Source organism: Phyllostomus discolor, chromosome 12 (assembly GCF_004126475.2).
Source record: "Phyllostomus discolor isolate MPI-MPIP mPhyDis1 chromosome 12, mPhyDis1.pri.v3, whole genome shotgun sequence".
Taxonomy (NCBI): Eukaryota; Metazoa; Chordata; class Mammalia; order Chiroptera; family Phyllostomidae; genus Phyllostomus; species Phyllostomus discolor.
Window position 1 is genome coordinate 8,775,974 of NC_040914.2, and position 25,193 is coordinate 8,801,166.

General features: G+C 45.4%; 4 protein-coding genes across 4 annotated transcripts in view; 2 read left to right on the forward strand and 2 right to left on the reverse strand.

Moving 5' to 3' along the window:
* LOC118497666 (carcinoembryonic antigen-related cell adhesion molecule 21-like) overlaps nucleotides 1-25,193 on the reverse strand; it is an 834,765-nt gene that overhangs the window by 94,352 nt on the left and 715,220 nt on the right. The window lies entirely within an intron of this gene.
* Nucleotides 1-25,193, reverse strand: part of LOC118497667 (carcinoembryonic antigen-related cell adhesion molecule 1-like) — a 746,496-nt gene that overhangs the window by 89,157 nt on the left and 632,146 nt on the right. The window lies entirely within an intron of this gene.
* The window catches only part of LOC118497668 (carcinoembryonic antigen-related cell adhesion molecule 1-like), a 93,861-nt gene that overhangs the window by 38,308 nt on the left and 30,360 nt on the right, over nucleotides 1-25,193 (forward strand). The gene's annotated exons all lie outside the window — the stretch shown is intronic.
* Nucleotides 1,427-19,237, forward strand: LOC118496616 (carcinoembryonic antigen-related cell adhesion molecule 6-like). Its single transcript, XM_028530368.2, has 8 exons — nucleotides 1,427-1,607; nucleotides 2,487-2,840; nucleotides 8,306-8,584; nucleotides 8,918-9,172; nucleotides 14,817-14,943; nucleotides 15,664-15,716; nucleotides 16,392-16,423; nucleotides 17,470-19,237. Exons 1-8 carry the CDS (start codon nucleotides 1,544-1,546, stop codon nucleotides 17,587-17,589), a joined length of 1,284 nt encoding a protein of 427 aa, XP_028386169.1. The 5' UTR covers nucleotides 1,427-1,543; the 3' UTR covers nucleotides 17,590-19,237.

Below are 25,193 nucleotides of genomic sequence, written 5' to 3' on the forward strand. Positions count from 1 at the left end.
GGTCAGGGAGCACATGGACGGGCTCAGTCAACAGACACAGAGAGAGACAGGTCTCCCTGAAATTGTCCCCTGAGGACCAGGGAGCCCACAGCCACCAGACTGCCCACCACCGTCTTTATTGCCAGGACACACAGGACACCTCTCCCTTCACACCTGGGAACTGCAGGTCCTTCTGAGACACCCAGTCCTGGTCTCTGTCGTTAGAAGCAGAAACCTCACTGGTGACAGCTGAAGACAGAGGGTGGGTCCCCTCACCAGTCATCACCCAGCCTGTCCCTGTCTCACCCCACAGTCACCTCCATGACCTTCCTGCTGGGAGGACACCCACTTCCCCAGAGCATCTGAGAACCTGGGGAGACCCAGTGCCCAGCTGGGTTTAGTGTCACAGACAGAAACAATCCCCAGGCTTGAGGACACAGAGGCTCTCCTTGTGGTGCTGACAGACCCCAAACCAGGACACAGCAGAGACCAGCACTGGGGAGAGAGGGTTGTCCTCAGGGAAGGGTCTCCATCCACCTCCCTATTGGAGTGTGCTCCCGCGCTCCTGTGATGTTTTTAATGAACAAGTTTAGGTGTTTACAAGAGATGTCAAATGAAACATTTTGATGGATTTATTAACAAGCACTGGATTCCCACTTCTGTGTTTTGTTCACTGCTGTATGTGCAGTTTCTTAAAAGGATTCAAGAGACCAGTCCCCAGGCAAGGGGGACTCATTAAATATTTGGTAAATGAATAAAAGAAAGAAGGAAAGTGAGCTCCACAGGCCAGCAAGATCAGCCTCCCCTGAGAGCTTGTCAGATTCAGAGTCTCTGGCCCACTGCACCCCTGCAGAGCCAGGGTCTGCATTTGTAAAGGGACTGCGGACCCTCCCAGCACACAGGGGAGGCGGAGGGGCTGTCCAACCCCCACATCACGGGGGTCTCAGTCTGACTGGGCCTCAACACTAGCTGAGAGGCTGGGAAGCAGGATTTCTGTGGAATCACAAGAGTATCACAATCTTGACCAAGTTCCACAGGTGATCCGATGAACAGCGGGGTGACTGCCTTTGACAAGAGTTCCTGATGTGGCCCCAGGGCTCCTGCTCTAAAAGAAAAAAGCCACAAGGGATGAAAAGAGGCCTGAGGGGGAAGCTAACATGCATCCAAGGTGCAGCTGTGGGGAATGCCCCTCCCGCTGTCCCGGGCTTGTGCTGCTCTACATAGGTCGTGCCTGTGTGCGCACAGGAGGGTTGGGGATGGAGGGGTGGATGATCGCTCAGAGAAAGGCTGAGAGGCGTCAGCAGGTCCCAGGGTCTGAAATCTAAACACAGAAAGAAGGAAAAGAAGGAAACAGGGGAGGCGGGGATGGGGGAGGGAGAGGGAGGGACCCGGTCACAAACTCCGCCCCAACCCACGTGACTGGGGAGTGCTCCTGAACCCCAGCAGGCTCCTCACTGCTGGAGATAGAGGGCAGATCGCACACTTCGGGACAGCGGTGCCCCTGAGCACTTCTGGAATCCAAGCTCCTGTCACAGAGGGAGAAACAGAGCAGACAGCAGACGCCATGGAGTCCCTGTCAGCCCCTGCCCACAGAGGGCGTGTCCCCCTGCAGGGGCTCCTGCTGGCTGGTAAGGAGGGGTAATCTGTGAGGTAAACGGGAGGATGGGGACAGAGACTGGCTGGGTTCCCTGGGGAGGACAGGGGTCTGAGAGGGGACAGAGGGCTTCTGCTGAGACCTCAGGGGAGAGGACAGGGGAGCAGAGTAGGATGGGGGAGGGGCTCAGCAACAGGGAAATCTCATGATTTGAAGGTGGTGAGGGGAAGAAAACTTCAAATACATTTTAAAAGTTATTCATCACTGAGAAGTAATTTCTGAAAACTTCTGATAATAATGACAATTTATGTCAGGGTGACACAAGAACAACTTAACCAGGGCACAACAGTTTTTTTTAACCATAAGCCTCATAAATGGGTAAATACACCCCAAGAGGGGCAGGACCCTGGGACCACTCCCTCATTGCCCCACAGGTACCTGCAGCCTGTTGCAGACACTGGGGGTGCAACAGGATCAGACAAGCCCCGGCCCCTGTGGAGCTCACACTCTATGGGGAGGAGACAGACAAGAAAAGATCTAGGTGTGAGGTCAGGTACCCCTGAGTGCCACAAAAGGAAAAGAGTCAGAGCAGGCCAGAAACTGAAGACAGAGGGTCATTAAAGGAGGTGGTCAGTGAAGGTGTCCCCTTGGACGCCCCTGAGTGTCAGCAGGGGTCTGAGGGCAGTGAGGGGGTGAGCTGGGCAGTATCTGGAGAAAAGCATTTGAAACAGAGGAAACAACAAGTTGAGAGGTGCTGAAGTAATGGCAGCCATGCTGCTGACCTTGACCGTGGGAGACACACATTCACACACACTAAAGCTGAGATGAAGACACCTGCCCAGGAACCTGGGCCTCATCTTTCCCTCCCAACACATAGACCCAAATACTGATGGATTTCTCTCTTCCCTCCTAGTCTCACTGTTAACCTTCTGGAGCCCGCCCAGCACTGCCCGACTCACTGTTGCATCAACCAATGCTGCTGAAGGGAAGGATGTGCTTCTCCTTGTTCTCAATCTGCCTGAGAGTCTTCTCACCTATAACTGGTTCAGAGGGAAAAGTGCGAACAGCAGCCGTGGAATTGGAGCATTTGTAACACAGACTCAAAAATTTACCCCCGGGCCTGCACACAGTGGTCGAGAGACAATATACCCCAATGGATCCCTGCTGTTCCAGAAGGTCACCCTGAACGACACAGGATACTACACCATAGCTATCATAAAAAAGGATGGGCTGACTGAAGAAGCAACCGGACAGCTCCGCGTGTACCGTGAGTGATTGCTCCCTGACCTCTGGGTGTCGGGTGGGTGAATTCTACTCACACACAGGACTGACAGCCCTGGACTCTGCCTCCATCCCCCTCTGCCTCACATCCAGGCTGGGGTTGGACCTTTAGTGCAGGACACACACGGTGGGGACAGACTTCCTAAGATCAGAGTTCCCCTCCCGAATTCCAGCCCTGCACACATTCACCACAGAGAGAAGGACCAGTCTGATGGGAGTAACTCAGCAGAAAGAGACCAGACTCAGTCCAGCCCCCTGGACCCTCCACATGACCATGACCCTGAGAAAGACCCTGCAGGCTTAGTCAGGGCCTGACATGAGGGTGCTCTTTGGGGTATTCACAGAGCTCAAAGGGGCAGTCCCTGCACAGAACCCTGTCCCAGGGCTCCTGATCCAGGGACCCTGGAGAGCCTGGGTCAGGCTGGGTTTGGTCTGTGGGCAGGGCTGACTGGGAGCCACAATTTCCCAGGGGCCTCACTCACAGGTACCTTAACCTGGCCACCAGCCAGGACTCAGCTTCCACAGCCACCTCTGGTTACACGTGGAGCCTGGTCCTTCTCCTGAGACTATGAATGGAGAGCACCTGTGGACAAGGTCCCCAGGCCATTAGCTACCTGTCCTGAGGGACATAGATGACTCCAGAGGAAGGTCAGCATCCCCAAGGAGCAACAGAGAAGATGATGCTCCCAGCCCCTCGTCCACCAGGGGTCAGAACAGAGAGTCCTCTGTCGGGGACACAAATGGTAACAGAGGCTGTTAGCTGGGGCAGCTCCTCTGTTCCAAGGGTTAGGTCAGAAATTTGGGAAACAACTAAGATTCATCCATAGACAACCTGGCAAGTCTGAGACCACTCACCATCTACCCTGTTTTATTCAGGGGAACTTTCAGGGGAGCAGGGGAGCATTCACGCAGTCACACAGACCAGGACTGTCCAGTCTGAGTCACGCCAAGACCTGTCTGCAGTCACAGCCCATCCTTCCCTCCACTCCAAGGGCCTATCCCACATGTGCAGACCCCGACACCAGCTGTTTGGTCTAATCATTTCTTCTTAGATGTGGCCAGCTCAGAGGCAGAGATTCTGGTCTGGGGAGTGAAAGGAAATGGAGAATTAATCTGTTTTCACTCCAGAACCAAAGTACCTGCAGTAACAGAGTCAGTACTGGGAATGCCTAGGCCTTCCCCTCAGGTGGCCAATCCACACCTCCCTGCCCTGGACTGAAATCCCTTCTTTGCTTCCTCATGTGTTGGTGTCACTCCCACTGGATTTGAAGGGAAGGACTTTGCCTCTCACTCCTCACTCCACACCTACAGCCAGTTCAGGGACCAACATGTAACACCCAGTTGCTTCTGATAAAGAAGGAAAGAATTATGATGAATGAATGAATGAGGATAATCTCTATAGAGAATAGAACCTACATATAGAGTCCGGGAGATTTCGGTCACACCTGTTCCCTGTCACTCCAGTGGCAGAGACCCATGTTCCATCCCTCTGACCACCTGCTCCTAAGTGCCCCCAGGAGCCAAGTTTCAAGGTGACTGTGGAGCTGCTTGGCTATTAGGGCTTTCCTGGCTGTACTGGTCCTGCCCTGGGCTCTTGGTCCCTGCTGTCTTTGAAGTCATCTGTAACACTCCCCATGCACCATGGACATTTCTGGCTCTCTCTGCTCCTTCCATGTCCCTCATCTGCCTCCTCCTTCACTCCAGCCCCACTGCCCTGCTCTGCTCTGCTTCCTCCACCCCTCAGGCTCCCCAGATTCTCCTGCTCACACCTGCATCCAGGCCCAGCCTCCTGGGCAAGAGGAAAGGACACAAATCAGTCAGAGCAGCAGCCCCGGCTCCATCAGGAACCAGGTTCCCAGGTCACCAGGAGAAAGAGCCTCTGCTGTGCCCCATCCAGGGCTCCTTCCCTCCCTCATGCCCAGAACAGGAACAGGCCACCTGACAGGGACATGTAACCCATTGATCTACTCTCTATGTGACAGCCAGGGAGTCAAAGGCAGAAGGACAGGCCTCAGTCCCCAAAAGTTCAGGGGATCACTTCACCCCTGACTCGTGACTCACATCTGTGCCTTGGTGTGAGGCTTCCATTCCTTCCAGTGACCTCAAGACCTTCCCATTTGGGGCTGGTGACCCTGTACCATCTGACTGGTTCACTGCCTGTGTCACACACATGTATCCTCATGAAGCACCTTTGCCATGGGATGGGACCCTCTCAGATGGTGAGGTGCACCAGCTTCTGTCCTTTCTCTTAGGTGCAGCCCAGTTTGAATGAATTTGCCCAAACTCTAGTTTAGTGTCCTGAGTTAGAAAGAAAAGGAAGAGCACATGCCACAGCCTGTGTGTGGGTCCCTCCCCATTGGCCTGACTGCCCACAGAAACTGATAACCGAGTCCTTCTTCCTACAGGTACCAACATAACATGTATCTTTTCTACCAATTTTGTGTCATCTCTCCCTTTGTGCAACAGACATGCCTACATGTGCCCTCTGGTCACTTCTGTCCTCTTAGCAGGACTCACATTCTCTCTCCAGAGAGTCACTGATTTTTAAATATTATATTGTTGTTCTATTACCAATGTCCCAATTTTTCCTGCTTTTCTCTACTCCACCGCACCCACCATGTGCTCCCACAGTCAAGCCACACCCTGATGTCCGTTCTGTGGGTCATTCATACATGTCCCTTGACTACCCCTTCCCCTTCTTTCCACCCTTATATCCCTCCCCTGCTCCCCTCTGGTCTCTGTCAGTCTGTTCCTTGTCTCCATGCTTCTGGTTCTGTGTTGCTCATTTGTTTTATTCATTTGGTTTCAATCATAGGTGAGATCATATGGTATTTGTTCCTTATCACCTGGCTTATTTCTTTTAGCATAGTGCTCTCCAGTTCCATCCATGCTGTTGTGAATGGTAGCAGCTCCTTCTTTCTTTCTGCTGCATAGAATTCCATTGTGTAAATGTAACATGGTTTTTGGACCCACTTTTTGCTAATGGGCACTTAGGCTGTTTCCAGCACTTGGCTATTGTAAATAATGCTGCCATGAACATGGGGGTGCATAAGTTCTTTTGAATTGGTGTTTTGGGATTCTTAGGATATAATCCCAGCAGTGGAATCGCTGGGTAAAAAGGCAGTTCCATTTTTAGTTTTCTGAGGAAATTCCATACTGTTTTCCACAGTGGCTACACCAGTCTGCTTTCCCACCAACAGTGCAGTAGGTTCCCTTTTCTCCACAACCTCTCCAACACTTGTTCTTTGCTGATTTGTTTATGATGGCCATTCTGACCAGTGTGAAGTGGTATTCTCATTGCAGTTTTGACTTGTATCTGTCTGATGGCTAGTGATGCTGAGCATCCTTTCATATGTCTATGGGTCCTCTGTATGTCCTCCTTGGAGAAGTGTCTGTGCTGTCCTTTGTCAATTTTTTAATTGGACTGTTTATCTTCCTGGTGTGGAGTCATGTGAGTTTTTTATATATTTTTGAGATTAAACCCTTGGGTAAGATATCATTTGCAAATATGTTTTCCCATACAGTTGGATCCATTTTCACTTTAATAATGTATTCTTTACCCATGCAGAAGCTTTTAATTGATGTAGTCCCACTTGTCTATTTTTTCCTTTATTTCCCTTGCCCTAGAAGATATATTGGCAAAAATGTTGCTGTATGAAATATCTGAAATTTTACTACCTGTGCTTTCCTCTAGGACATTTATGGTTTCACAATTTATATTTAAGTATTTTATTCCTCTTGAGTTTCATTTTGTGTATGGTGTAAATTGGCAGTCAAGTTTCATTTTTTTGTATGTAGCTGTCCAAATCTCCCAATACCATTTATTAAAAAGGGTATTTTTACTCCATTTTATGCTCCTTCCCCCTTTGTCAAATATTAATTGACCATTGAGACTTGGGTTTATTTCTGGGCTCTCTATCCTGTTCCATTGATCTATGTGTCTATTCTTATGGCAGTACCAGACTGTTTTGATTACAGTGGCCTTGTAGTATAGTTTCATATCAGGAATTGTGATCCCTCCTACTTTGTTATCTTCTCAAGATTGCTGAGGCTATTCAGGGTCACTTTAGGTTCCATATAAATTTTTGAAATATTTGTTCTAAATTTAAGAATTATACCATTGGTACTTTAATAGGGATTGCACTGAATCTATAAATTGCTTTAGGTAGTATGGACATTTTAATTATCATTTTAATTATGTTATTTCTTCTAATCCATGAGCATAGTACATGCTTCTATTTCTTTGTGTCTTCCTGAATTTCTTTCCTCAGGGTTCTGTAGTTCTCCAAGTATAGGTCTTTTATCTTCTTGGCTATGTTTATTTCTAGATACTTTATTTTTCTTATTGCTATAGGGGAGTCACTGATTTCAAACCCACTGTAGCATCTTCCTTTGGTCACACTGTGATGCTGGCTGGACTCAGAACTTGGTCTATGACCTTCAATGTTCTCTTGACAGAGAGATTCCTCCAGAGACTGGCCTTAGATCTTTGGGGCATGAATAATGATTTTCACATATTCTTTCACAATTTAACTCAAAGTTCTCTCTCTAACGCCAAACACAAATGGTCCATACCGGCCATATTTCAGCAAGTTCCAGCTCCCCACTTCCCACAAGTCCCCCTTCTGTAGTTCCTGTGGCCTGAGTGTTTGAGAAACGGTCCCTGCCCGCTGCAGTGGGAGAGAAGACAGTAGATACTGAGGGCAGAGAGGCTGGTTGTGCTGCCAAAGCCAGCTCTGTGTCCCTCACTATATTCCAAATCACTCCTGAACTCTCCTCAACCCTTTCTGGGGTCACTGTCTCATGTCAGCCACCAATGAAATAGTCACCAGTCCTGGGCATACTGCCCACCTCATGGCCCTGCAGCCTCAGTCCTGAACTGATCCCCAGACTTGCTTCTGGTCTCCCTGTGTATGGTTTCTGCTCAACCACCCAGTCCCAGACCACCCTGCCCAGTCTCATCAAGGTATAACGACTATGGGATGGCTCTTCATGATTCATCTCTAGGATAACCTTGGAATATGAGGCTACCATGGAAACACATCTTGACCCAGCAATGTAGGTCTGTGCAGCTTGAAGGGACTCAGCACCTGCACATTCCATATAAGATCTCAAGGAGCCAGGCAGTCAGCTGGTCAGTGAAAAACCAGGACAAGTGCCCAGTGGTCTCTTGGTCCCAGGCCTACATCTCTCCATGATCAAACCCTGATACTCTAATTGACTTCTGAGAAAGTCTGTACTTTCTCCAGACACAGAACTGGAGGCCTGATGCTCTCAGAGCACTCAGATCAGATCCTTATACATTTGTTTGTCTTGAGATACCCAGATGTGGCTTATTCTTTTAAGGACTCAAGTTAGCTGAGTGGTAAGAGGTGCCAACTCTGATTAAAGATGCCTTTGAAAAAGTCAAAGGTACCACCCAGGGCAATGTTCTCTCTGTTACCTGCACAGCGGAGTTACCCAAACCCAGCATCACAAGCAACAACTCCAACCCTGAGGAGCACAAGGACCCTGTCCTGTTAACGTGTGAACCCAAGACTCAGGACACCACCTACCTGTGGTTGATCAACAGCCAGAGCCTCCAGGACAGCACCAGGCTGGAGCTGTCCAAGGACAACAGGACTCTCACTTTGCTCCATATCACGAGGACTGACACAGGACCCTATGAGTGTGAAACCCGGAACCCAGTGAGTGCTGGCCGCAGTGACCCCTTCACCCTGAATGTTCTCTGTGAGTAACTTCTGTCCCTGTGTGGTCCAGGCTGGCCAGTCAAATCCACATGCCAGGGGCCAGGCCACATCCCTCTCAGTCCAAGTACACAGACCCTCACCCTGGACACTCATGCTGACCATGGCTCCCTGTCCCAGGAAAATACAGTCAGGCCTCAGGGTTGGGACAAACAGGTTGTCTCAGACTCAGCTCAGTGAACACAAGGAGTGTGTTGGGACCTTTCACAACAAGGATGGGGCTCAGCTCAGAGGGACACTATGGCCCTTACATAGGCCAGGAGCTTCCCCTTCCTTCTGATGACATCATGTGTGGCTTTTGCTCTGTTTGCTCCAGATGGCCCAGATGCCCCCTCCATTTCCCCCTTGGACTCCCATTACCTACCAGGGGCAAACCTCAACCTCTCCTGCCACGCAGCCTCTAACCCACCTGCACAGTATTCTTGGCTTATCAATGGGAGACCCCAGCAACCCACACAGGAGCTCTTTATCCCCAGCATCACTGCAAATGACAGTGGATCCTATGCCTGCATCGCCCATAACTCTCTCACTGGCTATAACAGGACCACAGTCAAGAATATCACAGTGTCTGGTAAGTGCCTCCTGGACCATCAGCACTGAGCTCTGGGGTGGAGGTTGGTCTGGTTTTGAGAAAAGAGCCTGGATGTTGTCTCCATCCTGTGGCCATGGACACAGCAAACCACAAATCCTTCCCTGACCCCTCCCCCACATCTCTGTAGTCTCTCTCTTCCCTTGCTCTTCTGATTTTTCATGGCAGAGCTGGGGTCCACCCTTGGAAAGTGAGGAGAGGTTCTCTCAGATCCTGAAGCCCCATGTGGTAGAGGGGATTTCACAGAGAGATCAAAACAAGTATCCCCAAGGTCAAGTTGCTTCTTCTGTCACTAACACATCCTTTCTGTCACATCCTTCTTTTCTGTGGCCCACTCCATATCATACAGGGAACATACAAGGTTTTTAGTGAAGCTCACCTCTTCTCCCCATATGAAAGGGTGAAACCCCCCCAAGGAGGGTGGGCAGGACAGTCCCCTGCTCCCTGCCCTGCTCCAGGCTCACCTGGTGCCTGACCCTGCTGTCCCCTGTGCTGGGATAGGGCCCTGGAGGAGTTGCATGGGTGGCCTGTCCTCAGTCTGGCCAAACCGAGCCACCCATCAACATCAGAGTCTCCCTCAGGCCAGGCTGCATGGAAACAGCCACAGTGTAGCTGCCTCTGAGCTGTGTGCTGGCTCTGAGGTCACCACAGACCCCATCTGAAGAGAGGATGCTGGGGGTTATCAGTGTGAGGTCTCCAACCCCATCAGTCCCAGCAAAAGTGACCCCTTCAGGCTGGGTGTACAATGTAATTGACTACTTGCCCCATCTTCCACCTTTGTGGGATGATTGCTCTACCAATGGTGTGCAGAATGCAGAGAAGTCACAGGGGGCTGAATGTCAATTAGGATACCGTTTCAGTAAACAGAATGGCAAAATGGTCAACATCTCAGTCTCTGAATCACGTATTCTTAGTTTCTTATCCTGGGTCTAGTATTCACTGTTACCTTGCACATGGCTTTTCATTATCATTTTTATGTAATAAAATATACATAAAATTTTACCATTTTAACTATTTTAAGTGTGCAGTTCATAGTATTAGTACATTCATAACAATGACTGTGCAACTATCACCACTATCCACTTCTGGAACATTTTCATCTTACCACACTAAAACTCTATCCACTAACTCCTCACTCCCCCACTGCCAACCCTGGAAACCACCATTCAAGGTACTTTGTATCAGTGGAATCATATGATATTTGCCCTTTTGTATCTAGCTTATTTCACTTATCATAGTATTGTCAAGGTTCATCCATGTTGTGCATGTATCACAATTTCATTCCTTTTAAGCAGGTGTGTCAAACTCATTTTCACCAGGGGCCACATCAGCCTTGTGGTTGCCTTCAAAGGGCTGAATGTAATTTCACCTCCTTAACAGTTAAGAAGTAGTTACGCTTATACAGTCCTAAAATTATGTTGACCCTTTGAAGGCAACCATGAGGCTGATGTGGCCCCAAGTGAAAATGTGTTTGACACCCCTGCTTTTGAGGCTGAGTAATATTCCCTTGTATGTGTCCACCACATTTCATTTATCACTCATCCATCCATGAATTTCTGGCTTGTTTCTACCTTTTGCCTATTGTGAATAATGCTATTGTATACAAATATCTGTTCAAATCCCTGTTTTTAATTCTTTTCAGTACATACCCAGAAGTAGAATTGCCCGATCAAATAGCAATTTTGTTCAGTTTTTTGGTGAACTGTCATACCATTTTCCACAGTGGCTGCATCACTTTAGATTCCTGCCAGGAATGTATAGAAGTTCCAGTTTTTCCCCATCCTTGCCAACAGATTGTTTTCTGGGTTTTTGGTTTGTGTGTGTGTTTTAGTAACAGTCATCTTAATGGGTATGAGGTGCAAATCTCATTGCAGTTTTGATTTGCATTTCCCTAATGATTAGTGATGCTGAGCATCTGTTCATGTGCTTATTGTCCATTTGTATGTCTCCTTTGAAGAAGTATCTACTCAGTTCCTCTGGCCATTTTTAATTGTATTTTCCATTGTTGTTGATTTGTAATAGTTATTTATATATTCTGGATATTAATCCCTTACCAGATATATGATTTTCAAATATTTTCTCCTATTCTTTGTGTTGCCTTTTCACTTTGTTGACAGTGCCCTTTGATGCACAAAAGTTTTTAATTTTGATAAAGTCTGATGTATCTATTTCTCTTTTATGAGTTTGCATTTGGTTTCCTACCCAAGAAATCATTGCCAAACCCAATGTCATAAAGCTTTCACCCGATGTTCTCTTCTGAGAGTTTTTTAGATTTAGATCTTTGATCCACTGTGAGCTAATTTTTTGTATACAGTGTTAAATAAGAAATCAAATTCATTCTTTTGATGGATATACAGTTTTCCCAGCACCATTTCTTGTAAAAACTGTCCTTTCCCTGTTGGATGGTCTTGATACTCATGTCAAAGTCATCTGACTACATATGCGAGGGTTTATTTCTGGGCTTTCTGTTCCACTGGTCTATATGTCTGTCTTTATGCCAGTACCACACTGTCACTACTGTAGTTTTGTAGGAAATTCTGAAATCAGGAAGTGTGAATCCTCCCACTTTGTTCTTCTTTTTCCAGATTGCTTTGGCTATTTGGGGGTCACCTGAAATTCCATATGAATTTTAAGATAGGTTTTTCTATTTTTGTCCAGAAAGCATCATTAGGATATTGATAGGACTGTGCTGAACCTGTAAGTCACTTTGGGCAGTATTGTCATCCTAACAATATCGAGTCTTCCAATCCATGAACACAGAATATCTCTCCATTTATGTCTTTAACTTTTCCTTCTCAGCAATGTTTTTTGTAGATGTTCAGTACATCTTTTACCTCCCTTGTTAATTCCTAAATAAGTTCATTCTTTTTGGTGCTATTGGAAATGGATTTCTTAATTTCCTTTCTGAATTATTCATTGTTCTTATACAGAAACACAACTGATTTTCACATGTTGATTTAGTATCTTCAGCTTTGCTGAATTTATTCCTTCTAACATTTTTGTGACATAGTTTCCTACATATAAGATCATATCATATGCAAACAGAAATAATTTTACTTTTCCTTTCCCATTTAAATGCCTTTTATTTCTTTTTCTTGCCTAATTACTGGCTCAGACTTCCAATACTGTTTACAGTGGAAATGGCAAAAGCAGGCATCTCTGTCTTGTACCTGATCTTAGAGAAAGAACTTCCAGTCTTTCACAGTTGAAAATAGTGTTAGCTGTGGGTTTTTAATAAAAGGCCTTTATGTTGAGGTAGTTTCCTTCTATTCCTTGTTTGAGCATTATCATTATGAACCGATGTTACATTGTGTCAAATATTTACACTGATTCAATCTCCTTGCTATTTATAGGTCTATTCATATTTTCTCTTTCCTTGTGATTCCATCTCAGTATGTTTTGTGTTTCTATGAATTTGTCCATTTCATCTAAGTTACTCAATATGTTGGCATATGATTATTTATAGTACTATCATAATTTTTTAAAGATTTTATTAGAGAGGGAGAAAAAGAGAGAGAAAGAAAGAGAGGGAGAGAAACATCAATGTGTGACTGCCTCTCACGCACTCCCAACCGCACTCCCAACCAGGGACCCAGCCTGCAAACCAGGCATGTGCCCTGACTGGAAACTGAGTTGATGACCTTCCAGTTTGCAGGTCAGCACTCAATCCACTGAGCCACACCTGCCAGGGCTATAGTACTATTATAATTCTTATTTGTTCTGTAGAATTGGTAGTAATGTTCCCACTTTCATTTCTGATTTTAGTGATTTAAATCTTTTTTTTAGTCAATCTACTTAAAAGTCTGTCCATTTAGTTAATCCTTTTTTTTAGAGGAACAAATTTTTGTTTTCATTGATTTTCTCTATTGTTTATCCATTCTGTATTTGATTTATCTCTACGCTAACTATCTATTTATTATTCCCTTCCTTCTGCTACCTTTGAGTTTATTTTTTTCTTTTTTCTCAACTTTAACTTGTAAGATTAGGTTATTGATTTGAGGTCTTCTTTTTTGAAGTAAGCATTTACAATTACAAATTTCTTTTTTATTATTTTATTATTGTTCAATTACAGTTACCTACATTTATTCCCCATCACTCCCTCCCCACCCCAGCCAAACCCTCCTCCCTCCCTTGCTTCTATCCCCACCTTGGTTTTGTCCATGTGTCCCTTTATAGTTGTTCCCAAAAACCCTTCTCCCCTTCTCCCCACTAACCCCTCCCACCTCCCCTCTGGTTACTGTCAGATTATTCTTAATTTCAATGTCTCTGGTTATATTTTGCTTGCTTTTTTCTTTTGTCAATACAATTATAAATTTCTTGCACAAGATTCTAAACTTCTCTGAGCCTCATATTTCACAACTGGAAGTTACAACAAGAGGACCTATTTCATGGTATTGCTTTAACTATTTAATGTAATGATCAGTTAACCCTTTAACAAAATGCCACACACAGTGGAAATGATCCGTAAGTGTTAGCTACTATTATTATTACTATTACCATTAGCCTCTATGAAGTCTGGTAGCTCTGAAGTCAAATCCCAGATCCCTCTCTTATGACTTTGGGAAACTTTGTCAGCACTGTAAATCCTCTAATTTTTCATCAGTAAAATAAAATAATATCTATCAGACAGGGTTGCTATAGGAATCAAATAAGATGTAAATAGAGAATTTAGCACAGACCCTGGCACATAGTAAGCATCCCCTAACAGTAGCCAACATGAACATTAGTCATCAAGCTTGAGTTTGCTATTGAGGACAACAGAAATAAAAAGAAGAAACAGATGAAAAATGATTTATGTTTGGGGGAGTAGGAGGCACATTACACCCAAAATTCACTGGGACATGGTCACTGACTAAATACAGGAAAAGAAAAAAGGAGTTGAATGCAGTTTCAAGCCTAGTTTGTTAGTTTTCATCCCCTGAGGTACAGCCAACATAGGATTAGACATGCAGAGTATTTATTGGAAAAAATGCCTGTGAAGGAAAGTGGGATGGAAGTGGGAAGAGCCTGGCAGGTTCCTCAGACCACGGTGCAGATCTGACTCCTGTGAAGGAGAAAGAGAAGACAGTGTTGGGTTGCAGTGTGGTTCTAAGAGAGAGTCTGCAAGGCTGAAGAAGAGACCTTGAGCTAAAGTCGCCCATGCAAGGAAACCATTTCTCACAGAATTGAGCTTATTTCACATCCCTGCTGGGAGCCTAGGAAAGTGTATTCTGTGTGCAAAGGAGGTGGTTAACGCACCACTTTCTGTCACTTCAGTCCCCCCCACAGGAGACCTGAGTGGCACATGTTCATGGCTGCCACACCTGGTATACAGGAAACATGCAACCATGAAAAGGTGGGAAGTGATAACCCACAAAAATGGCAATCAGCCTTTCTCACAGCTTTTCTCACAAAGCTCCAAAAATATCTGAGTACAGAAAGGACAGGATGGAATTGAGGTAAGTCTGATCACCAACCTAGAAATACCATGAAAGAAAGAAATTACAAAAACCTCATAGAAACCTTCCCACAGAAAATGTATTCCTAGGAGGAACAAGTAGAGACTTCTTCAGGTTGACAGTTGTTTCCCAGGGCCACCCACTGTAAAATAATGTCACCTTCATTGCTTCTTCTCTTTTCATGACAGATGTTTCAACATCACCAAATCCTGGCCTCTCAGGCGGGGCCATTGCTGGCATCGTGATTGGGGTTCTGGCGGTGGTAGCTCTGACAGCAGCCCTGGTGTACTTTCTGTATATCAGGAAGACTGGAGGGTATGATGGCCTTTCCTCTTGCCCTGCTTTCTCAAAGGCTAACTGCCATGCTTGGAGAGACAAGGATTTTCCCTTCCTTTTCTGGGCATGGATCTGCTCTGCCTCCTTCCCAAACCCCTGCTTCTCAGCACTAATCCCTGCAGCCTCTTCTTCCCTGGTCTTCAAGCTTCTGGTGCCCCACTCTCTCTGGGACTTGGTTATTCCCATCCTTATCTGGTTTACAGAGGCAGACCCGATCATATTTCTTCATCCCCCAGTCAGGGAAACAAGGTCCAAGAAGAAAAATGAAAAGAGGAGCAGGAGAAAGTGAATCGTGCGTTCTGTCACCCACAGAAAGAGAAGGAGAAGAGAGGGACAGGACAAGAGAACCTAAGAAAAAGCAAAAACTAAAGACCTCTTGGGCAATAAATAAAGTGAGAATAAAAACAGCATCTACCTGCAAAAGGGAAAGGTGTAGGGTAGAAGCAGCCTCAGAAGCAGTTGATAAAGAAGGGACCTGTGTGAACATCAGGCCAGCAGGAAAGGGGTGCTCACTAGAGGGGATGGTGAATGGTCGGTACATTGAGGAGGAGGCACTGGGAGGAAAAGCAGTACTGAACCTGGCATAAATAAGTACTGAAAAGCCCCCAACAAATTATCTGCTGACAGTGTCCTTCCTACTTCAAGGAGCAAAGGACCTATGCTTGGGAATAGCAGTCACAGTCTCTGATATTTATTTAGGGCAAGAGACCAGCACGATGTCACAGAGCACAAACCCTCAACCTCCAACCACAGTAAGTAAAGCCATCACCCGGTGAGAGCTGGTGTGTTCCACCATGTGCCCTGCCCTAGCAGGGAATCCTGAATTCTCACATACCCAGTACCTTCTGAAGTTTTAGAAGGGATCTCCATTTCCCAACCATAGACTGAGATAGGCCCTCACACCCTTCTAGCCACAAAAGATTCCCCTGAGACCCAGCCCTGGGTGAGATTCAGCCATCCAGGAAGGCCTGGATAAAATGGACATGTTTCCAGGAGCCATTCCCACCTTCCCCCTCCCCCCTGCCTCTACTATGGATGTGGGCACTCTCCTTTTGGTGAGACTTTTCCTGTCTTGTGGTGCTCTGGTTGCTGTAGGTCTCAATGCCCCTCCTTGCCACTGGCTCCTGCTGCTGAGGAACACAACTGGGTAAAACAAGGCCTTGTGAACAGGAATAAATCTTCAGAAGTGGACTGAGACTCTACTCTCGCCACCTCACCATCACCTCTGTTACTAACACCCTGGGTCTAAACCACAGGCTCTGAGGGAAGCACATTCCCTGGTCATGGGCCACCTCCCCACCCCCTCCTCTCACCACCTGCCACCTCCTCCAGCTAGAAATCACAACAGTTTAGAAACACCATGTATATAACACCATAAGCCAGCTTTGCATTTTCATAGATTGGTAACTCTTCTTTCACTTCCCCAGGTCAGGGCCATTCTGAGAACTCACCTAACAAGGTAAGCACAGCCACTTTCACTGGCTCATTTTCTCATAGAAATAATACCTCTGTGTAAAGTGGGTTACTCTTGAAGACACAAATGTGATCAAGTGTGGGTCTGAGTTCCTCAATGCAGCAACAAAAATGTATTGGTTAACTACTCCTGTGGGCCTACCTCATGCAAAAACATGGGCTCTGGAGTTATTCCCATCTTGTATTTGAATCCTGGCTGTGACTATTAGTAGTTCTGTGATCTCAAGCAAGTAACTTAGCCTCTTTGATCCCCCGCTTTGTCATCTGTAAAATGGGCATGCTGCCTACTTCAGAGAGAAGTTGAAGGGATAAAAGGAGATAAGTGCAAAGTGCCTGCACCATGCCCAGCATGAGGAGGGCACTGGGTCATTCTCCCTGCTCCACCTTCAGTCTGACCCTGCTCTTCCTGTCAAGGAATAACATCCATTCCAATGTGTCTGAGGTCTTACATCTTCTACTTTAAAACAATTTTGCTTATTTCTCTCATTTAGCCTTTCGATAGAACATGCATATATATTTAAGAGTGCTTAAGTCATATGAGTATGTTAACCATGCATAAATTACAATGAATTGAACATACCCTTGTAGGAAGCACTGAAATCAAGAAACATCATCCCGCTGCAGAATGAAACCCTCCAGTCCCTTCCCTCCAAAGAGTAGCCACTTTCCTGACTTCCAAGGCACTACATTAGTTTTGCCAGTTTGTGCTCTTACATTGAAAAACACAATATATCCTTATATGTGCCTGGTTTCTTTCATTCAGAATGGTTTGTGAGATCCATCCATGTGGTTGTATACATTCATAGCTGCTTGTTCCCATTGCTGTGTCATTGTATTCGTATCAGTGCCATAGTCTGTCTCTTCCAATGACCACTCGAAGGATGCCAGCAAGCAGAGAGAATGGGTGATAAAAGCCCTTATGCAAGACTAGGAGTTTCAGAGTGGTGAGAGCAGGGATGCTGAATCACACCAGACCAGGTGAGGGCCCGGCCTGTGACAATGATTTAACTGACTGCTGCTCATGCCTTTCAGATCCATGAAATTACATATTCTTCCCTGAACTTCAATGTCCAGGAAGCAAAGAAACCAACTTCAGCCTCCCCATCCCCAGTAGCCACAGAAATGATTTATTCAGAAGTGAAAAAGAAGTAATGCAACCTGCCCTGCTCGAAGCACTGCTGGCTTATTCCAAGCTTCTCATCCCCATACCAGGATATCCCTTTACTCTCAGGAAAAAGAAGAAGCCTCTTTCCCCACTCCCCTTTCACTTCCTCTTGCTGCACCTCCAGGCTCCTCGTCACAGCCCCTCCCTTCCGTGTTTACAGACGAAAAAGCACATCCCCGGATCTGTAGAAAGCCCAGCCTTCACTGTCATTGAAACCTGGCAAAGCAGACCTTGGGGGAGAGTTGCCAGAATCTCCTGCCCCACCCCCTTTTCTGACCTAGACTTGTTCTACACTTACCTATTCAGCGCACACTCATTCCTTTCCGCCTTAGCCCTGTCCTGTTGCCCATAACCTTGAGAGTTATGTCCTTATCCACTAAAATGCATGTGCCACAGAAGAAGAGAGAGAAAAAGTAGAAGCTTCTCTTCTCTCTCCAAAACCCAGTGTGAACCCACTACACACAGGAAAACAAATGTGTAACCAGTTCTCAGTAGAAAAAGTCTGTACCTTTGCCTGCTGTCAGGGTGTCTACCAGTAGGACCGGAGCCCAAACACCTTGGCTAGAATACCACCCAAGTCCTTTGACAAGCCTGTCTTCAGAGAACTCACCAAAAAAAATGCATGTATGTTTTAATAACTTTGAATGCTTTTATTCAAGGAAATGTCTACAGAAGGAGGAGACTGCAGTTTTAGGGGGCAGTCAGCTCCTAATAGAGGCAATCTGCAAATTTCAGAAAGGAATCAGAGGTTCCTTTCAGAGGTTATTTAAATAATTATAAGGAATGTACAATTTGGGGTATTGGGGCTTTTCCTGTTTCTCTGAAACATTGTGTCACTTTAATTTTTGTAACTCCTTATTTATGTGAAAGGGTTATTTTTACTTGGCTTTGCTGTGTAAACCAACCTGAGGGCCTTAAGGTGAAAGAAGCCACCAGAATCCCTGGGGACCCCTTGGCCAGGAGCTCCTTGAGGCTGCCACTTCAGGGGCTCCAGACAAAAACCAGAATCAGTTTCCTCATTCTCGGCTAGAAACAGGTCTGTCAGTTTCCAGGCATCTCAGGCCATTGACCACCATTCCATTCCATGTTCCTGCCTATGCATGTTCTGTCACTTTCTTGGGGAACCCTAGCCTCTGCGGAGGTGCACTTGGACCTGGAGGAGAGGGCACCCTGACCCGAGCACTGTCACTCACGCTGTTGACACTGTTTACAACCCAGAGAGCTGCCCTGGTGTTGACGTCCCCAAGGACACAGGGGAGGATCAAACTGGGCCCCAGTCTCCTTGAGCAGCCTCTGAAATCTGTTTCCTCCCATGGAAAAAATGTGCCAGAATAAAAAGGAAGAATGGGGAGCGGCAGATGTACTGCCCTCCCAGACTTCCACACTTGTGACTCTCTCTGAGGCTGTTGAGAGAACGAATTTCTTTGATATGGATTACTCAGGCCCCTCAGAGAGGGTTAGGTGGGAGTTCTCTGTACCCAGGTACCTCTTTCAGGACTTTCTAACCCTGACACAGACCACATGCTTCCCCTCATCTGTGATATTCTGTGTTATTTAAACTTTGCCTGGCTAAGGCCACTTTCAAATTATTTGTAAAATTTGTTTTCTATTTATAATAAAAAATTATATATCAGACATTAACATGCTGCTTCACTGTGATACTACTTTAGACAATGTCTTCTTTATGGGCAGAAGGAAGAGAAATTGCTGAACTGGGAGTCACAGCCTACTTCTAAGCCTACAGATATTCAACCTAGTGATCACAGAATTAGCAAAACTCATTTGTGCACCAGGCAAAGTGAGTCTATCCAGTGGCAGCAGCCCACGGCTGCAACCTGCCTGGAAGTAACTGCCTGTTTTCCCCTGGGAAAGAAGATGATTTCACAAGTAAAAACCTTCCCGGCCTCTTTATTAGGGACAAATAACACTTTCCACACCGGTGATTCATGTGAACCAGATGCCACCACAGACCTTCCCTCACAGGCGTCTCCATGGGCTCTGTCCTTGTGGAAATCTCTCTAGCACCTTCTATCTCCCTATGCCCAGGTCCTTTACTCTCCCTCCTCATGGGATCGGAGCTCTCCTAACCTGAATAACCTTCATTTATTAATTCTACTAAGTATTAGCCTGTTATCTCTTTTCCTTCATTTCCAAGGGATTTAAGCATTGTGTTCTTTTGCTTTCTCATCACCCAGTTTCTCCTCCACCCCCAAGATGCTGGAAGCAGCATAAAATCAGTATCCATCTCTTGGCAAAATTCAAAGATCTTTTCACTGTCCTCCCATTGTTCACTTTTACAACATCTAAGACCACAAACAACTTTTCCGTCTTGAGTGTCCTCCTCCTGTCCCCTACCTGTGCACTGCACCCCACACACCAGGGTCAGCACTCAGAGCCTGCAGGCTCCCTCTACACCCACCTCGCCCCCAGCTCCAGTGACCTCTGTGCTGATGGCTCCTGTGGCTCCATCTCCAGCCCCTATTGTTTCCCAGATATCAGGCAGTCGCATCCCAGTACCTTCTGAGATTACTCCACATTTGAACTGGCTTTCCCCCACAGCTCACTCATTTGTCTCAGTGATAACACTTTCTCAGGCAACCTTTTGATGTTGCTTTCTGTTTCCCAGATTCAATACACCATCAAAGCCTGTTGATTCTTTTTTAACATCTCCCAGTTGTGTCCTTCTCTCCATTCCCATAAACCTAAATAACCCAGGCTCTCAACAACTGCTGGGAGCATGGCTTGACTTTTTGTCTCTGGTGTCTACTGAACTCTGCCTTGCAGACAACTACCTCATTATTTCTTAAATAATCAGTACTGCCCTATCAAGTAAGTTAAAATTTCTCCCTCTCTACTAATAGTCCTTATTAAGTAAGTTCACTGCCCTATCAAGTAAGTTCAAATTTCTCCCTCTCTACTAATAGTCCTTATTAAGTAAGTTCACTGCCCTATCAAGTAAGTTCAAATTTCTTCCTCTCTACCAGTAGTCCTTATTCTCTTTACCACTACCCTCTAGTATAATTCCTCCATTCTAATTAGATCGTTCTCCTTACCCATCCCTGCCCAGCTATCCCGTACACACATAGAATTCCTAGTCCCAGTGCTATGCCTGCAAACAAATACCACACAGGGCAATGTTCCTTCTGTATTCACAGAGGAGTTACCCACACTGGTCATCATGAGCAACAACCCAGGCCCTGGGGAGAACAGGGAACTATAGCATTAACGTGTACACCTTAGACTCAGGAAACACCCTACCTGTGATTGAGACTCTTCCTAATGATGAATTAACGTGCCCATAAAAATTTTTAAAGGTTTTATTTAGTTACTTTTAGAGAAAGGGGAAAGGAGGGAGAAAGAGAGGGAGAGAAACATCAATGTGTGGTTGCCTCTCGCATTCCCCCTACCAGGGACCTGGCCCACAACCCAGGCATGTGCCCTGACTGGGAATCGAACTAGCAACCCTTTGATTTGCAGGCCAGCACCCAATCCACTGAACCACACCAGCTAGGGTGTTTCCATGTAATTTTTATAAAGCACCTACTATGCCAAAAGTCTCAGTGTTAGACCCCATGAAAAAGACATAAATGAGAAAGACAGGGTTTCTACTTTAAGGAACATGAACCCTAAGACAAGAGAGAAGACATGAAAATCTATTACAACACAAAAGTAGAAAGAGATAAATGCCACAGGAGTAGACACAGAGAAATCCAATGGGAAATATGGCTACTCATTAGAATGAGGAGGAATGAGGGGAATTTTAAGAACAACTGATACCCAGTCCTCACCAACAGATTTCAGTTTAATTGGTGTGAGGTGGAACCCAGGCTCTGGTCATTTTGTAAAGCTTCCCAAATACTTTTTAACATGCAGCCAGGATGGAGAACCTCTGCTGTCATGGGTAGCAGAACCTAAAAGTGTTTTTTTAAGCCTAAAAGTGATTTGTGGCGAGGAGTATAAATCAGAGTGACCTAGAGAATTTTTTCAACAAACATAATAAGCTTACAAACCATCCCTGAAGAAGTTGATACAGTATGTCTGGAGTGAGACAAAGGCTTGTTATTGTGAAAAACTCCCAGGTGATTATCACATATATTCCATGTTATGAAACACTAACATAAAACACAGGTAGAACTGAAAAACAGGAATTGGGAGATCATTCCACAAGACACGCATAACATGAATAATGTAGTTTGCAAGGCCTTGAGAAGTACTCAAAAAATTATTGGCATATAGCTAAACTTTAAGACATTGATGATACCAAGTATTGTGAGGAGGGGAAACAACCCATACTCACATACTGCTGATGGAAATACAAAAGGAAACAACCACTCTGGAAAAGAGTTTTGCATTTTCTTATCAAGTTAAATATACTTATACAGTTCAGCATTCCCTCTCCTAGGTATTTACCCAAGAGAAATGAAAGTAGCTATCCATACAAAGAGTCACAAAAACATAAAGAAAAATAGAGGGGAAGGAAGAGAGGAAAGGGAAGCAAAAAATTATGAGATAATTGCAGAAATCTGAGCATTGAATATTTTATGATATTGAGGAGGTGTTAATTTTTAGTGTGAAAATAGTATTGTGGTTTTTTAAAATATTTTGTTTATTTACTTTTAGAGAGAGGGGAAGGGAGTGAGAAAGAGAGGGAGAGAAGCCTGTAAGAGACACAACGATCAGATGCCTCTCACAGGCTAGATTGGAGACCTGGCCTGCAACCACAGCATGTGCCCTGACTGAGAACTGAACCAGCGACCTTTTGGTTTTCAGGGACCTTTCAATTCACAGGCCCAAGCTCAAGCCACTGAGCCACACCAGCCAGGGCATGATTATGTTTTTTTAAAAAGCCCTTATATGCTAGTAATACAACCGAAACACAGGAGTGGGCAAAAGTAGGTTTACAGTTGTTCATATGGAAAATAAGACAATAATTAATAAATAACAATACAAGAATAAACTCTGTGCTTTCTGTACTCACAACTGTAATCCCACTTTTGCCCACCCCTGTATTAAGAGATGAAATGATCTGATGTGTAGGGATTGCTTCAGAACAATCCAGTTTGGGGAAGGGGGTGTAGATGAAACAAGATTGGCCGTGAAATAATTGCTGAAGCTATGTGATGAGCTTCATTATTTTATTAGCCCTATCTTTGCAACTATTTGAAATTTTCCAGAAAAAAACGTCCTTGCTCTCCAGAAGGTTATAACACAAGGAGTCAGATATTCCAACACACAGAACACCATGTAGTTAAACAAAACAGACACAAAGTGCTACTCTTACCAGACCAAACCAGGTCCAGTTACTCAGTAGTGGCCAGCCAAAAGACAACCCTGAGAAGATTCTATGAGAAGGAGCTCTATTGCAAGCCAGCAAGGACATACCAGTGGTCACTTCTCAAAGCCCTGTGTCCCCCAAAAAGGATCAAATTCATTGTTATTTGGGGAAATCATGCATAAATACTAAAGTGAGCTTCATCATCACAGGTATAGGTGGGGATGCACAATTCCTGAAAAACAGCTCCGGCAATAAATGTTAGCTGTTAGTGATGGTAGCAGTATCTCAGTCCACAATACAACACATGGCCATATATATACTGCACGGTCAAAAACAGAGGAAAATCTCCGCCCCCCAGCAGGAAATTTTAGTATTATGAGGGTATAATGAGAAAAGTTCATAAGGAAGGTCCTCCAAGCTGCTTTGGCCAGTCTTGTGGTTTCAGCCAGATCACCCCTCAACTCCACACTCCCTCACCCCCCACGCCATCCAGGGCTTGCTCCTGAAAAATAGCTCCAGCAATATCAATGTCAGGGATAGCATAGATATGGAAGGAAGTTTAGCTAATTAAGTCTCAGTCTTTCAGTTAAAGCCTTAGCAAATTACAGGACATGGTTACACAAATCTTATAAAATCTCATGGGTTTGTTGTGGGGGAAAAAATCAGTTCTTCTTGCCGACATAGTAAAAAAATACATATCAGCAAGTCCATTAGTATGCAAGCAAAGTTTATTAGTAATATGGTCTCATAGAAGAAAAGGGCCTTGCAGAGGTGGGGGAGAAAGGCATAGGTAAAGGCAAGGCAAGGATGGCAAGGCATCAGGTCCTTTGTCCCAAATTATATAGTGGGCAGGATGGGGTGAGGGAGTTACATATCGATTGGTGGGTAAAGGTGGTGCCAGCTTCCTGCAAGGGCACTGGGGGAGGGGACATGACCACCTAAACTTACACATGCGTGGGGGGTTGTTAACCCAGAATTCTGGTTTTGCTCCAGACAACATTTGTTCATCTTGTAAAACAGATAACGTGACAGGGGGCAGTTAAAGTTGAAGCAGCTACTGGAAGTTATTTATGGGCTTTTTCTTTGAGTACTATGGACTCCCTCCTAAAACACAGATAGTGACCAGAGGCAGGCAATTAACCAAAGTTGTTTCAGGGGCTTTTTCTTTGGGCACTGTGGGCCCCCCCCCTTCCTCCTTCTAGGCCTTGGGATGAATACACAGTTTCAAAGCCTTTCTTTCCCAGATGGTGGAAACGGTACACACAGAACTTCAAGGGCTCCCCTCCTCTTGCGCTAGCATGGTGTTTCCTGTGATTTTTGGAACATCTGGCAACCTTATCAGACCAGGCTCAGGACTGCTGTGTTAGTAGGTGACATATGTCTCCCTCCTCCTCCCTGCCTTGGTTTACTATCTATCCTACCTAACAGGTTTACAGGTTACTCTAAGTGAAGTTATGAATTCTAAATAAAAGTCTGTACTAGACTATATGTATAGGTCAGGTTACCACAGTCAAGCTCCAAGGACAGTGACTGACCAAGGGCAGGCAGGGCAAGTCAGACCCCTGCCCAGAGTCTTTAAGAAAGAGTATCATGCCCTGGCTGGCATAGCTCAGTGGATTGAGCGCAGGCTGCGAACCAAAGCATTGCAGGTTCGATTCCCAGTCAGGGCACATGCCTGGGTTGCAGGCCATGGCCCCTAGCAACCGCACATTGATGTTTCTCTCTCTCTCTTTCTCCCTCCCTTCCCTCTCTAAAAATAAATAAGTAAAATCCTTTTAAAAATCTTTAAATAAATAAATAAAAAGAAAGAGTATTACCTCATCAAAATAAAAGGCTTCTGCACAGCTAAAGAAAACAGGATTAAAACAAAAAGAGAACCAACTATATGGGAAAAACATATTTGCCAATGATACCTCAGACAAGGGTTTAATCTCCAAAATATATAAAGAACTTACATGACTCCACTCTAAGAAGACAAGCAACCCAATTAAAAAATGGGCAAAGGACTTGAACAGACACTTCTCCAAGGAGGGCATACAGAGGATCCAGAGACACATGAAAAGATGCTGGGTATTGCTAGCTATCAGAGAGATGCAAATTAAAACGACAATGACATGCCACTTCTCACCAGTCAGAATGGCCATCATAAACAAAGCAACAAACAACAAGTGTTGGAGAGGTTGTGGAGAAAAGGGAACCCTACTGCACTGTTGGTGGGATTGCAGACTGCTACAACCACTATGGAAAACAGTATGGAATTTCCTCAGAAAACTGAAAATGGATCTGCCTTTTGGCCCGGCAATTCCACTGCTAGGA

What these genes read in the sequence shown, in the direction of transcription:
- LOC118496616 (XM_028530368.2), top strand. Translation starts at nt 1,544, where the DNA reads ATGGAGTCCCTGTCAGCCCCTGCCCACAGAGGGCGTGTCCCCCTGCAG. An exon ending in CAAGAATATCACAGTGTCTG is followed by an intron (nt 9,173 to 14,816) that starts GTAAGTGCCTCC and finishes TTTTCATGACAG; the next exon opens with ATGTTTCAACATCACCAAAT. An exon ending in CTGAGAACTCACCTAACAAG is followed by an intron (nt 16,424 to 17,469) that starts GTAAGCACAGCC and finishes CATGCCTTTCAG; the next exon opens with ATCCATGAAATTACATATTC.